The sequence below is a fragment of the Giraffa tippelskirchi genome, chromosome 1 (genome assembly GCF_054371585.1).
Source record: "Giraffa tippelskirchi isolate mGirTip1 chromosome 1, T2T-mGirTip1v1.2.pri, whole genome shotgun sequence".
Lineage (NCBI taxonomy): Eukaryota > Metazoa > Chordata > Mammalia > Artiodactyla > Giraffidae > Giraffa > Giraffa tippelskirchi.
The window spans coordinates 126,143,058-126,156,794 of NC_137275.1; the positions used below are offsets into that span (position 1 = coordinate 126,143,058).

General features: G+C 41.2%; 2 protein-coding genes across 4 annotated transcripts in view; one reads left to right on the plus strand and one right to left on the minus strand.

Moving 5' to 3' along the window:
• Positions 1–13,737, plus strand: part of GALNTL6 (polypeptide N-acetylgalactosaminyltransferase like 6) — a 1,429,734-nt gene that overhangs the window by 1,313,111 nt on the left and 102,886 nt on the right. Inside the window, exon 8 of the mRNA XM_081568813.1 lies at positions 11,553–11,660. Within this exon, the coding sequence (XP_081424939.1) occupies positions 11,553–11,660 (108 nt within the window). The remainder of the gene's footprint in view (positions 1–11,552; positions 11,661–13,737) is intronic.
• The window catches only part of LOC145537900 (uncharacterized), a 303,657-nt gene that overhangs the window by 78,404 nt on the left and 211,516 nt on the right, over positions 1–13,737 (minus strand). The window lies entirely within an intron of this gene.

A 13,737-nucleotide genomic window follows, 5' to 3' on the forward strand; every position in this document is an offset into this window, starting at 1 on the left:
GGAAAGAGCTGACTCATTGGAAAAGACCCTGATGCTGGGAAAGACTGAAGGCACAAGAAGAAGAGGATGACAGAGGATGAGATGGTTGGATGGCATCACAGATTCAATGGACATGAACTTGGGTAAACTCCAGGAGATAGTGAGGGATAGGGAAGCCTGGAGTGCTGCAGTCCATGGGTTCATGAAGAGTCCGACATAACTTGGCAACTGAACATCAACAACAAAAACAAATATTCAATTGTACATTTGTATACATCTTTTTTATCTATTCACCTGTCGATGGACATTTAGGTTGTTTCCACATCTTGGCTATTGTAAACAGTGCTATAATGAACACTGGGGTGCATGCATCTTTCTCGATTACCTTGAAACTTATATTTAAGGATACTAGAGACCACAGCTTATATTTTTAATGGCAGCTAAATGGTAGATTATCATTAAATAACTCAATTGTTTGGAATTAACCTTACTTTATATCAATAAGCCAGTATTTCATGTATTCATTCAACAAACACTTACAGAGAGCATCAACAATGTGTCAGGCAGTGTCTTAAGTACTTAAGATATATTACTCAATAAAAGACACAAAGATTCTTGCTGTTGTTAGGGAGAGAGACAGAAAAATCAAACCTAGACAGCATATTAAAAAGCAGCAACATCACTTTGCCAACAAAGGTCCATTTAATAGTCAAAGCTATGGTTTTTCCAGTAGTAATGTATGGATGTGAGAGCTGGACCATATAGAAGGCTGAGTGCTGAAGAACTGATGCTTTTGAACTGTGGTGCTGGGGAAGATTCTTGAGAGTTCCTTGGACAGCAAGGAGATCAAATCAGTCAATCCTAAAGGAAATTAACCCTGAATATTCACTGGAAGGACTCATGCTGAAGCTGAGGCTGTGATACTTTGGCTACCTGAGGCAAAGAGCCAACTCACTGAAAAAGACCCTGAATGTTGGCAAAGACTGAGGGCAGGAGGAGAAGGGGACGACAGAGGATGAGATTGTTGGATGGCATCACCAACTCAATGGACATGAATCTGAGCAAATTCTAGGAGATAGTGAAGGACAGGGGAGCCTGGTGTGCTGCAGTCCATGGGGTCGCAAGGAGGTGGACATGACTTGGTGACTGAACAACAACAACAATGAAGAAGTGAGACATATGCTGAGTTAGAAGGTGTTAAGCGCTGCAGAGCAGAAGTAGAGTGGGGTAATGAGGGCTCTCATTAAATAAACAGTGTAGGGTGAGACAGTGTTTGGGACCAAAGGACTTGGAGGGAAGATTTGAAAGAGATGAGAGGAGTTAGCCATGGGGAGTTCTGGAAGAGAATTCCAGCTGGAGGGACTAGCCAGGACAAACACCCTAAGATGGGAGAGTGTCTGGCATTTTGAAGGAACAGAAAAGAGGCCAGAACTAGGAGAGGAGCAGAAGGGGGCGGCGGGGGAAGGGGAGATGTGCAGAGGGGGTGGGAAGAGGAGGAGGTAAGACTAGAGAGAGAGCAGGCTTTGGAACTGAATGTGCCAATAGATTTTTTTTTTTAACATTTAGATCACCATTTAGTTATAGTATATCACGCTTCATCTTATACCTGATAGTGCTCCCTTACTATCCTCCTGACTATCAATCTCTTACTGAAACTAATCTCATATTCTGTGTGATCACTGTAATTGTGCAATTCCATTCAATTTAACATTCTTCGTGTCTAAATTCCAATTTGCTGCTGATATTGAAAAGTGATTAAAAAATAAGGCAAGCATTCAATTATTCAGTCAATTCAAATTACATGATGAAAACAACACACTGTGCTCATTCATGGATAAAATAACACTGCTTAAAATATTTATGTTATCAAGAAGAAGACATGTTATTTGTAAATCTAAAACTTTTCTCTGAGAATTAGGTACTGCAGTATGACAATGCCATAATTTTTAAAGAAATATCGGCATATTACACCACCAGGACATGTCTTTTAAAAATGTAAACCACATCTTTTAGAACAAATACAGGGTTTGAGAAATGCCAGAACAAGTGTGTTCCCTGGTGAACTGTGTTCCCATATTATCCAAACACTCCTCTCTAGCATGTCAGGATATAGATCCCTCTACTGAAACAGGCATTGCTATAAGAAAACTGAAAAAAATTAATAAGTACATGGTGATATCCATGGTATAAAAACAAAAGAACTCTAAGAGTAGGGACAATTGAGTTGGTGTATTTACAATGAAAGAGAGTTGGTCCTGAGGTCGTAAGATGCAGGACTAAATGGGGAAAGTCTTAGGGTCCCTATGTAAGCAGGAGTATAAGTATAATTGAACAGGAGATGATCCTACTCAGCAAGTAGTTATTATCTAGACACTAAGCAAACTATTCAGTTCAGTTCAGTCGCTCAGTCGTGTCTGACTCTTTGCGACCCCATGAATTGCAGCACGCCAGGCCTCTCTGTCCATCACCAACTCCCAGAGTCTACCCAAACCCATGTCCATCGAGTCAGTGATGCCATCCAACCATCTCATCCTCTGTCGTCCCCTTCTCCTCCCGCCCCCAATCCTACCCAGCATTAGGGTCTTTTCCAATGAGTCAACTCTTTGCATCAGGTGGCCAAAGTATTGGAGTTTCAGCTTCAACATCAGTCCTTCCAATGAACACCCAGGATTGATCTCCTTTAGGATGGATTGATTGGATCTCCTTGCAGTCCAAGGGACTCTCAAGAGTCTTCTCCAACACCACAGTTCAAAAGCATCAATTCTGCGGCGCTCAGCTTTCTTCACCGTCCAACTCTCACATCCATACATGACCATTGGAAAAACCATAGCCTTGACTAGACGGACTTTTGTTGGCAAAGTAATGTCTCTGCTTTTCAATATGCTGTCTAGGTTGGCCATAACCTTCCTTCCAAGGAGTAAGCGTCTTTTAATTTCATGGCTGCAGTCACCATCAGCAGTGATTTTGGAGCCCAAAAAAATAAAATCTGACACCGTTTCCACTGTTTCCCCATCTATTTCCCATGAAGTGACGGGACCACACAAATAAGTCACTTGCATCCAGTTGTCATAAGCACTGTCTCCACTTGAAAGAAAATTCCCTGGGTATATGCCCAATAGAAGACTTATGCAGCTATATTCATATTCAGGAGCTTCTCGGGTGGCTCAGTGGTAAAGAATCTACCTGCCAGTGCAGGAGATGAGGAGACGTGGGTTTGATCCCTGGGTCAGGAAGATCCCCTGGAGAAGGAAATGGCAACTCACCCCAGGATCCTTGCCTGGGAAATCCCATGGACAGAGGAATCTGGTGGGCTGCAGTCCATCGGGTCACAAAGAGTTGGACACAACTTAGCGACTAAACAACAACACAAGTCAAGAGATAGGAAACAGGAAGGGGAGAGTTTCTTTAGAGAGAACAATGCATGGCAGCAAGCCCTGAGGAGGGGAACTTGGTCCTTTCCAGAGAATTAAAAATAGACCAGGTAGGGGAGGGAGAGGGGGAAACAGGATAGTAATCAAGGACAATTAAGCAAAAACCAGATAATAGAACCTTTGGAATTTTCATGCAGGAGTTGTAACACTATCCTGGCAGCAATAGAAAACCACTCATGGATTTTAAATAAAAGCACAATAGCTTCAGATTCATGCTTTTAAGTGATCACAGTGGCAACGGGAAAAAAAATAAAGTATAGGATTCTGTAGTTCTTTCCAACACTCATGTTAGTATTTTTCAAAACTCTGGAAATTTTTTGAATTTGAGTTAGCTATAAAGAAAAATTTCTGAGGGGAAGAATTTTAAGAATTAGGAATAAGTTATCACTAGAAGACAAAATTGCGCTCATTGGAAATGGTGGGCAGGATACTGAGGTGCCTGTCTTCCTTGAGTTACTCCTACAAGTATGTTACATTCCAGAGCACAAGAGATTTGGCAAATGTCATCTCTAATCAGTTCACACTAAGCTAGGATGATGATCCTGGTAGGCCTGGCCTCGTCACAGGAGCCCCTGTAAAGCATGGCATTTTCCCCAGCAGGGAGAACAAGTCACAGAGATTTATAGTCCAAGAAGTGTTCTATGTGAGGGAGGTTGGCCATGGCTAAGATGGAGAGTTCACGGAACAAGGAACTGAGATTGGTCTGGGAGCAGCCCTGAGCATCACCAGCAAGGAAACAGGGCCCCCGTCCTACTGCTGCAGGAACTGCCTTCTGCCAACAACTCAATGAGCCCAAATGAAGATTCTTCCCTGGAGGCTCCAGAGAAGTGCTCAGTCCAGGGACTACCCAGACTTCAATCCCATAAGACTCCAAGCAGGGGACCCCCCAGAGCCTACATGACCTCTGACCCACAGAACCATGAGATTATAAAAAAATGTGTGCTGACTGGAGCCACTAAGGTGGTGGTAATTTGTTACACATCCAGAGAAAGATCTTTAAAAGCTGTATTGGGGGACCTCCAAAGAGAATTAGAATTTCCTTTTTGTGTGTCTGTGAGGTTATTTTGCCCTACCTTGGAAAGAAAGGCAACAATGATTTACTTAACTTCCAATCCTGGCTGTTCTTACTCTGGCAGACTCTCATGAGAAGTATTTAGTCTGCTTCTGAGACTTCCCTGGTGGCTCAGTGGTTAAGAACTCACCTGCCAATGCAGGAGACAGGGGTTCCATCCCTGATCAGGGAGCTAGGTCCCACGTGCCTCAGGGCAACTAAGCCCATTCGCCACAACTATTGAGCCTGAGCTCTAAAGCCTGGGAACCACAACTACTGAGCCCAGGTGCTCAACTACTGAAGCCCACATGCCCTAGACCCTGTGCTTCCCAACAAGAGAAGCCTCGGCAATGAGAATCCTTCGCACCACAACTAGAGAACAGCCCTGCTCACCACAACTACAGAAAAAGCCCATGCAGCAGTGAAGACCCAAAATTTAATTCATTTATTAATTTTTTTTTAAAAAAAGAAGAATTTAGTCTGCTTCTGCCTGCTGAGTAGTCTACAAGAACCACATCAACCAAAAAGTAGCTTAAGGTCAAAGAAGTTGAGGCATTGCCCCAGGGCTTGGCTGCATCTTGCCCTCCTTCATCACCATCCCCTTGTCTTGCAGGAGAGACTAGCCACCTCACCAAGTGCTGAGAGCACTTTGATCCCTTATTATGAAAACTAAACACTTGTGCCAACAACTCTCTCTCTCCCAGCTGTGGGTGGTAGGTAGGCAGGCTTCTTTTCCTTGGTACCTGCCTACCTCTGACATTTCATTACACACACAGGACTCCCCAACATTCCCTGCCCTCCCAGTTCCCACCCCTGCATCTGCTGTCTAATTACTTTCAAATTTTCTCTCTTTAAAATGCACAGTTAATAAAAGGAAATAATCTCTCAAACATTCAGGCTATTTGATTCAGTTTTTCGATGAAGTTTTTGATAAAACTTTATTAAAAATCAAATTATACTTGATTTAAAATGTCAGAAGAGACCAAAAACAGAACGAAATGAAATAAAGTCATTAGAGTGGACCAACGACTGTAAAATCCCCAAATCTTAGTAACTTAGCATCAGTCAGGCTGCTGCAACACTATGACCCTGGCTGGGAAGGGAGCCGTGTGCTCTGATGCACCCAGGTTTCCAGATACCCAGACCCCAACCATTTAGTGATTCTACCACCTTCTAGGGGATTAGAGTCCTCCTCTGGATCTTCTGCAATTAGTCAGGCTCTGGGAACAAAGACAACTGTAAAGAAGGAGGAAAACGATGTCCACGCTCACTGATTAGGGCTCAGAGCTGACACACATTCACTTCTCTTACATTCCACTAGCAAGAAACAGGCATAGAGCCCCTTCTGAAACAAAGGAACCAGGAATTATAGCCTGGCAGTTTGCCCAGTCCTTCCCTGTGTCTCCCACAGTGGAATAAGATAAAATCTGTGGGTGACCCATAAACTTTCATCATGTGTTAGAGTTCACCTGCTTCCCAGGTGGCGTTAGTGGTAAAGAACCAGCCTGCCAATACAGGAAATATAAGAGACGCAGTTTCCATCCCTGGGTCTGAAAGATCCCCTGGAGGAGAATGTGACAACCTACTCTGGTATTCTTGTCTGGAGAATCCCATGGACAGAGGATCCTGGTGGGCTACAGTCAAGTGATTACTGCATAATGAATCACCCAGAACCTACAGCATAAAACAAGCATTGTGTCAAATTCATGGATTCTCTGGGTCCCAAATTCAGAAAAGGTACAAAGGAAAGAGTTCATTTCTGCTGCACGATACCTGGGGTTGCAGGTGGGGGTGGTTCGACAGCTAGGGGTTGAAGTCACTTAGAACAGTGCTCCCCAACCTTTTTGATATTAGGGACTAATTTCATGGAAGACAATTTTCCCATGGGTGTGAGGAGAGGGGAGTTTGGTATGATTCAAGCACATTACATTTACTGTGCACTTTATCTCTATTAGTACTACATCAGCTCCACCTCAGATCATCAGGCATTAGATCCCAGAAGTTGGGAACCCCTTACTTAAAGGAATCTTCATTGACACGCCCAGCAGTTGATGTTGGCCATTGGTGAAAACAATTGAGAATGTTGACTCGAGCGTGACTTTCTACAGTGGGGTGAACTCAAGGAGTCAGATTTCTTAGCTGGCAGCTCAGATCTGCAAAAACAAAGGTCTTAGTGGCCAGGCAGAAGCTTTGCAATGCCTTTTATGACCTCAGTCATTTCTACTGGCTGTATTCTATGGGTCTGAGACTTTACAAGCACATCCAAATCCAAGGACAGGGGACATAGTCTCACATCTCAGTGGCAAGTACCAAGGTCACATGGCAGAGGAGACATTATGGCAACCAACTGGGGAAAGTGCAACCTCCCATATGTATTATCTTAGAATCACTGAATTTCAGTGTTTGAAAGTACTGTGTATTTTACATAGATGCTGGGGCCAGCAAACTATGATCCACTGCCTATCTTTGTCATCAAAGTTTTATTGAAATACAGTCATGTTTCGTCTTAGCAGGACCTTCCAGATGGCATTAGTGCTAAAGAACCTGCCAGCCAATGTGGGAGACATAAGAGACATGAGTTTGATCCCTGGATCAAGAAGATCCCCTGAAGGAGAACATGGCAACCCACTTCAGTGTTCTTCCCTGGAGAATCCCCTGGACAGGGAGCCTGGTAGGCTATAGTCCATAGGGTTGCAAAGTGTAGAACACGACTGAAGTGACTTAGCATACATGCATGTTCTTCATAGCAAAGTTTTATAGCTGTAAGACGACATGCTCAGCAAAGTCTAAAGTATGTACTTTTGTTGTTGTCATTTAGTCACGAAGTTGTGTCCAACTCTTTGTCACCCCGTGGACTGTAGCCTACCAGGATCCTCTGTCCATGGCATTTCCTAGGGAAGAATACTGGAGTGGGTTGCCATTTCCTACTCCAGGGAATGTTCCCAACCCAGGGATCAAACCTGCATCTCCTGCTTGGCAGCCAGATTCTTTACCACTGGGCCACCTTGAAGTTAGACCACGAGGACTCATATCTCTGTTCTGAATGTGGCCCATTATGTGGCTTTGGGCAAGGGAGCCTCTAGACTGCCATGTTTCCACCTATATAATTGGGGAAATAGTAAAGCTGGTCATGGAATTGTGGGCATTAAATGAAAAAGAGCACAATGATGCAAAGGTCTTGTTAATCCACTCATAAAATATCAGCTAGATCAACTGTACATCCAGAGTTACACAGTCTGTCATTTACTGTATCCACAAATCTGTTCTCTATGTCTGCATCTCCATTGCTGCCCTGCAAACAGATTCATCAGTACCATCTTTCTCGATTCCATATATGCATTAATATACAATATTTGATTTCCTCTTTCTGACTTACTTCACTTTGTGTAATAAGATATAGGTTCATCCACCTCATTAGAACTGACTCAAATGTATTCCATTTTATGGCTGAGTAATATTCCATTGTATTATATATATGTACAACAACTTCTTCATCCACTCATCTGTTGATGGATATCTAGAATGCTTTCATGTTCTAGCTATTGTAAGTAGTGCTGCATAATGGTTAGTTTCATGTGTCAAAGGCTACCCGAGCATGTCCAGATATTATTTTGGATGTTTCCAGGAGGATGTTTTTTGAATGAGATTAACATTTAAATTGCTGGATTTTGAGAAAAGAAGTTTCTCTCCATAGTGAGGGTGGGCTTATTCAGTCACTGAAAGGCCCCAGTAGAACAAAGACTGACCATTCTCAAGCAGGAGGGGATTCTGCCTGCAGACTTCCTGCCTTTGGACTTGAATTGCAGCCCTTCCTGCATCTGTAGCCTGCTGGTCTACCTTGCAGGTGAATTCCCCAAGCCTCCTTAATTGCATGAGCCACTTCATTTAAATAAATGTCTCCCTCTATGCATACCCTGTTGGTTCTGTTTCTCTGGAGAACCCTGACACAGGTACACAACGTCTTTTAAAGTGAAATATTGGAAGAGGGAAAGAGAAATGCTTATGTCTCACATGTGGTTCTGAGAAATGAAGTATATCCTGCCATTATCAGTAAACAAGCATGTCATAGTCATCATCAATCCCAGCCCTCTAAATGAGAATTTCTGAGTCCCAAGAGCACCCAGGAAGGAAAAGAATACCCATGAGCTGGCACCGATCAGACTGCAGCCACTCCCCACAGAGAGCACTGAGGAACTCAGGTGTGAAAACACAGGACACTGGCCCCAGACAGCTGAGGTGCATGTGAAAGGAATGACTTCAGTGAGACCAGACTCTTGCATCTTCCCATGCATAGAAAAGTGCTAAATTCCTTAACTTGATATATCTGGTTTTCTCTAACTCACAAAAATACTTCTGATGTTCAGACTACCTGCCCTTTGTTACAAAACTTCTGTAAAAGCTTGAATGCTCTACTCGCTTCTTCAGAGCAGTTCTCTCAGGGCTGTCTCTCTCATCTTTTCTTGGGAGATGCTGTCTCCCAGCCTTGAAGTCCTAAAAATTCCCACCGAATAACTCTCAATTTTTAGGTTGCATGTATTTTTTCAGTCAACAGTTTCAGCTTCTTTCAGTAATGACACTCTAAGTAAGACTGGTGAACAAATACTGATGGAACCCCAAGGGGAAGGCAAGTGGATTATTAAAACAATACTCAGTTGCTCTAAATGCATTCAGGATTACCCATGGTATCAATTTCAACTTGGTTCTGGATCAAGACATCAGAACTCTACACAGATCATGTAAAGCTGGCAGGATCAGTGAACCCTCTAAACTATATAGTACCGGCATCTGGAAAGATCCCAAGAGGCTGGAGCAATATAAGATTAAATGTGAAAAGGGGAAAAATAAAGACCTGTCCCCCAGACACAGACAGATAGAGAGAATAGCATTGAAACATATACACTAGCATATGTAAAACAGATAGCCAGTGGGAATTTGCTGTATGACAATGGGAGGTCAACCCAGTGCTCTGTGACAACCCAGAGGGGTGGGAGGTGGGTGGGAGGTCCAAGAAGGAGGGACATGTGTGTACCTATGGCTGATTCATGTTGATATATGACAGAAACCAACAAAATATTATAACTATCCTCCAATTAAAAATAAATGTAAAAAAACTGTTACATTATCTAACTCTTTTTTAAATTGTTTTCTTGCAATGAAAACAGTAAAAAAAAATCTAGCATATATGAAGCCTGCATTTATCTGTTGATAATTAGTTCTTTTATAGTAAGTAGCCTGTTATATAAAACCATAATTAGTGGTTCAAGTGGTTAGTCATGGTAAAATACAACCAATTAATTTTTGTTACTAAATATAAGTATAGCATCTTAACAGATATCCTGAGTTTTCCATGTCTTGAGTTCACATTGCTAACCAATTATTTTCTGTACCGAAGAAAAGATCAGGGGTGGGGAGAAATTAGAACATAACTCTGATTTTTTAAGTAAGCTCTACTGAAAGTTTCAGAATCTAGATGTTAAGTATGGATAAACTTATGTTCTTTAATTCATTCACTAGTTTTAGAAATTTCATGTTTAAAACTTTAAATTTTTAATTGACACTTAAATTCCAATGTTATTTCCTCAAATGATTCCACAAGATTGTCAAAATAAATATCTATATAAATAAGACATCCAATCATTAAACCCCAATGTAATGCAATAGCTGTAATAAAATTCTACTAGAACTTTTTAAAATGTCAACATGGCTATGGAAAGTGGATTTAGTGAATTAATATTTTGGTTGTATACTTTTATGAATCTGAGCTTTTAAAAATGTGGGGTTACCTCCTAGATGAATGGAAATAAAGAGAAAAATAAATAAATAGGACCTAATAAAATTTAAAAGCTTTTGCACAGCAAAGAAAACCATAAACAAGATGAAATGATAACCCTTAGAATGGGAAAAAATAATTGCAAACAAAGCAACTGACAAAGGGTTAATCTCCAAAATATATAAGCAACTCATACAGCTCAATATCAGAAAAACAAACAACCCAATCAAAAAATGAGCAGAGCCTAAACAGACATTTCTCCAAAGAAGACATACAGATGGCCAATAAACACATGAAAAGATGCTCAACATCACTCATTATTAGAGAAATGCAAATCAAAACCGCAATGAGGTATCTATCACCTCACACCCATCAGAATGGCCATCATCAAAAAATCTACAAACAATAAATGCTGGAGAGGATGTGGAGAAAAGGAATCCTCCTGCACTGCTGGTGGGAATGTAAACTGATACAGCTACTATGGAAGATGCTACGGAGATTTCTCTAAAAACTAGGAATAAAACTACCAAATGACCCAACAATCCCACCACTGGGCATATACCCTGAGAAAACCACAATTCTAAAAGATACAGGTACCCCAATGTTCACTGCAGCTATATTTACAATCACCAGGACATGGAAGCAACCTAGATGTCCATTGACAGGTAAATGGATAAAGAGTTTATGGAACATATACACAATGGAATATCACTCAGCCATAAAATGAATGAATCTGTGTCAGTTGTAGTGAAGTGGATGAACCTAGTGTCTCTTTAATAGAGTGAAATAAGTCAGAAAGAGAAAAACTAATACATATATATGGAATCTATAAAAATGGTACTGATGAACATAGAATAGAATGGACTTGTGGACACAGTAGGACAAGGTGAGGGTGGGACAAATTGAGAAAGTAGCATTGACATATATACACTATCATGTGTAAAATAGTGAGAAGTTGCTAAATAACACAGGGAGTGCAGCCTGGTGCTCTGTGATGCCCTAGAAGGGTGGAATGGAAGGACGGAAGGAGGCTCAGGAGGAAAGTGATATATATATATATAAAATTATGACTGATTTGCATTGCTGTAGGCAGAAACCAACACAAAATTGCAAAGCAATTTTCCACCAGTTAAAAAATAAATTAAAAAAACTATGAAAATGTGGGGGTTTTTTCTTGGCTAACTATTGATAATAAATAGAAATTACTGATACAGAGACTTTAAGAGATTTTAAGATTTTGATAACTCTTACTAATAATTTGGGGGCTTTTGTATGAAATGTACTGTTCTCTTTTATTACACTTCCAATTTCCCCTCTGTAGGTCTGGATGTGTGGAGGAGACATGTTTGACGTTCCATGTTCCAGGGTCGGTCATATCTACCGGAAGTACGTCCCTTATAAAGTTCCATCTGGGACCAGCCTGGCAAGAGTGAGTAACTGGGGATCAGGATGAGCCGGGTTTGATAAGGCTTTCCGTGGGCAGAATGTGAAACCTCACACATGATCTAATTAAAGGCACCATCCGATCAACAAACAAACCCAGCCCGTGGCCATTCCATCTGGCAGGCTTTTAATGTAGAGCTTCCTGTGTTTCTCGAGAGTTTTATTTCCATTCCTTAAGGAAGTAGTAGTTATGATGCTAAGTCTTGTTATTGTATCAAAGCACTTTCACATACATCATATTTATATTTATATATGGTGACTCAGATGGTAAAGAATCTGCCTGCAATGCAGGAGACCTGGGTTCAATCCCTGGGTCAGAAGATCCCCTACAGAAGGGAATGGCAACCCACTCCGGTATCCTTACTTGGAGAATTCCATGGATAGAGGAGCCTGGTGGGCTACAGTCCATGGGGTCGCAAAGAGTTGGACCCGACTGAGTACGAAGCACCAGTATGATTATAACTAATCTTCACTTACACCTTCTGAAGTTAGTATTCTTATTTTTATTTCCTAGATGAGGAAACTGAAGCTTAGCTAAGTGGCTCATTTTTAAGTAGGGGTTTAATCCCAGGTCTAAACCCTACCATGGTGGCTGGGGGTAAAGATAAGTAAGTCAGAGGCAGAAAAGGGTAAACGGGAGATGAGAGAGGTATTTACCAACTCTGCCTTCTTCTCATTCAGAACTGGAGCATGCATGCACACAAGGTCGGCTCTGCCTAAGGTTTTACCTCATCTGCAAAATCCCCAAATTGGCCAAGTCCAACATTTTTTATAGATATTGTTTTGAGTGAAATCTTTTTCTTGGACCAAACACAAGGATGATTTTCTCCTCTGCTGTTTAGAATGTTTGGGAGAATGTGGTCACAATATCTACTGTAAACAACACTGACATTTCCTGTTTCCCATGTCCTTTCTCTTCGTCCTTGGTCACTTTCAGGCTCCACAATGTATATCCGCTACCGCTCAGACCCCAAGTTTAGAAAAGGGGTGTTTTACCACCACCCTCTGCACTATGTTCCCCTAAGAATCTAATCCCGGATGAGTCACGTTGGCTTCTTTAATAATAAGGCTGCAATATATAATCAAGTCTTTTATATAAACTTTAGTAAGCTCACACAATAAGCTTTTTATTAAGAAAAAAAAAAATTCATTAGAATTCACAAAGCCAGAGTTTTTCTTGGAGTTATTTGCTACTATTCTCCCAGCACGTAGAACAAGGGTCAGTGTCACTAACAAAGATGTGTTGAAAGAATGAATGAATGACAAAAAAACTAAGACAATAAAATGCCACAGGTCTCGGGTCTTATTAAGATGTAAATATTTTAATGAAGCTTAATAAAATTCTCATTTATAGTGAGTCTCTTTTGGGGAGAGAGGATTCTGCTTTACTCCCTTTCTGAGATTATTTGTCTCAACGGTGTCTATTTTCTCAGGCATATCCATAACCTCTCTTACGGCAGTTTGAATTGATAGTGAAAAAGTTACACTACATACACCCTGAAGGGAGGGAGTCGGGTTATTCTTCCCTCCTAAAAGATTAATCAGGTATGAATAACATAATCTATTAAATCATTAGAGAAACATATTATTTGAAGAAGAGAAACCAATCACAAAATCACAAAGCGATTAAAGAGCTGCATTTGGAGTAAGGAAAGAGAATCTAATTTAGTCATAAGACTTAATACATTTGAACCTGAAGACTCATTCAGGGAAACAGTGAGAATGTCCCAAAATGGAAGTGACTGAACAGTGTTGAGCATATATCGATAAGTCAGCCGTGTGGGGGTAAGTTTAAAATATCCTAAAGATAATACACAGAAGAACTGTACAAAAAAGATCTTCACGACCCAGATAATCATGATGGTGTGATCACTCACCTAGAGCCAGACATCCTGGAATGTGAAGTCAAGTGGGCCTTAGAAAGCATCACTATGAACAAAGCTAGTGGAGGTGATGGAATTCCAGTTGAGCTATTTCAAATCCTCAAAGGTGATGCTGTGAAAGTGCTGCACTCGATATGCCAGCAAATCTGGAAAACTCAGCAGTGGCCACAGGACTGGAAA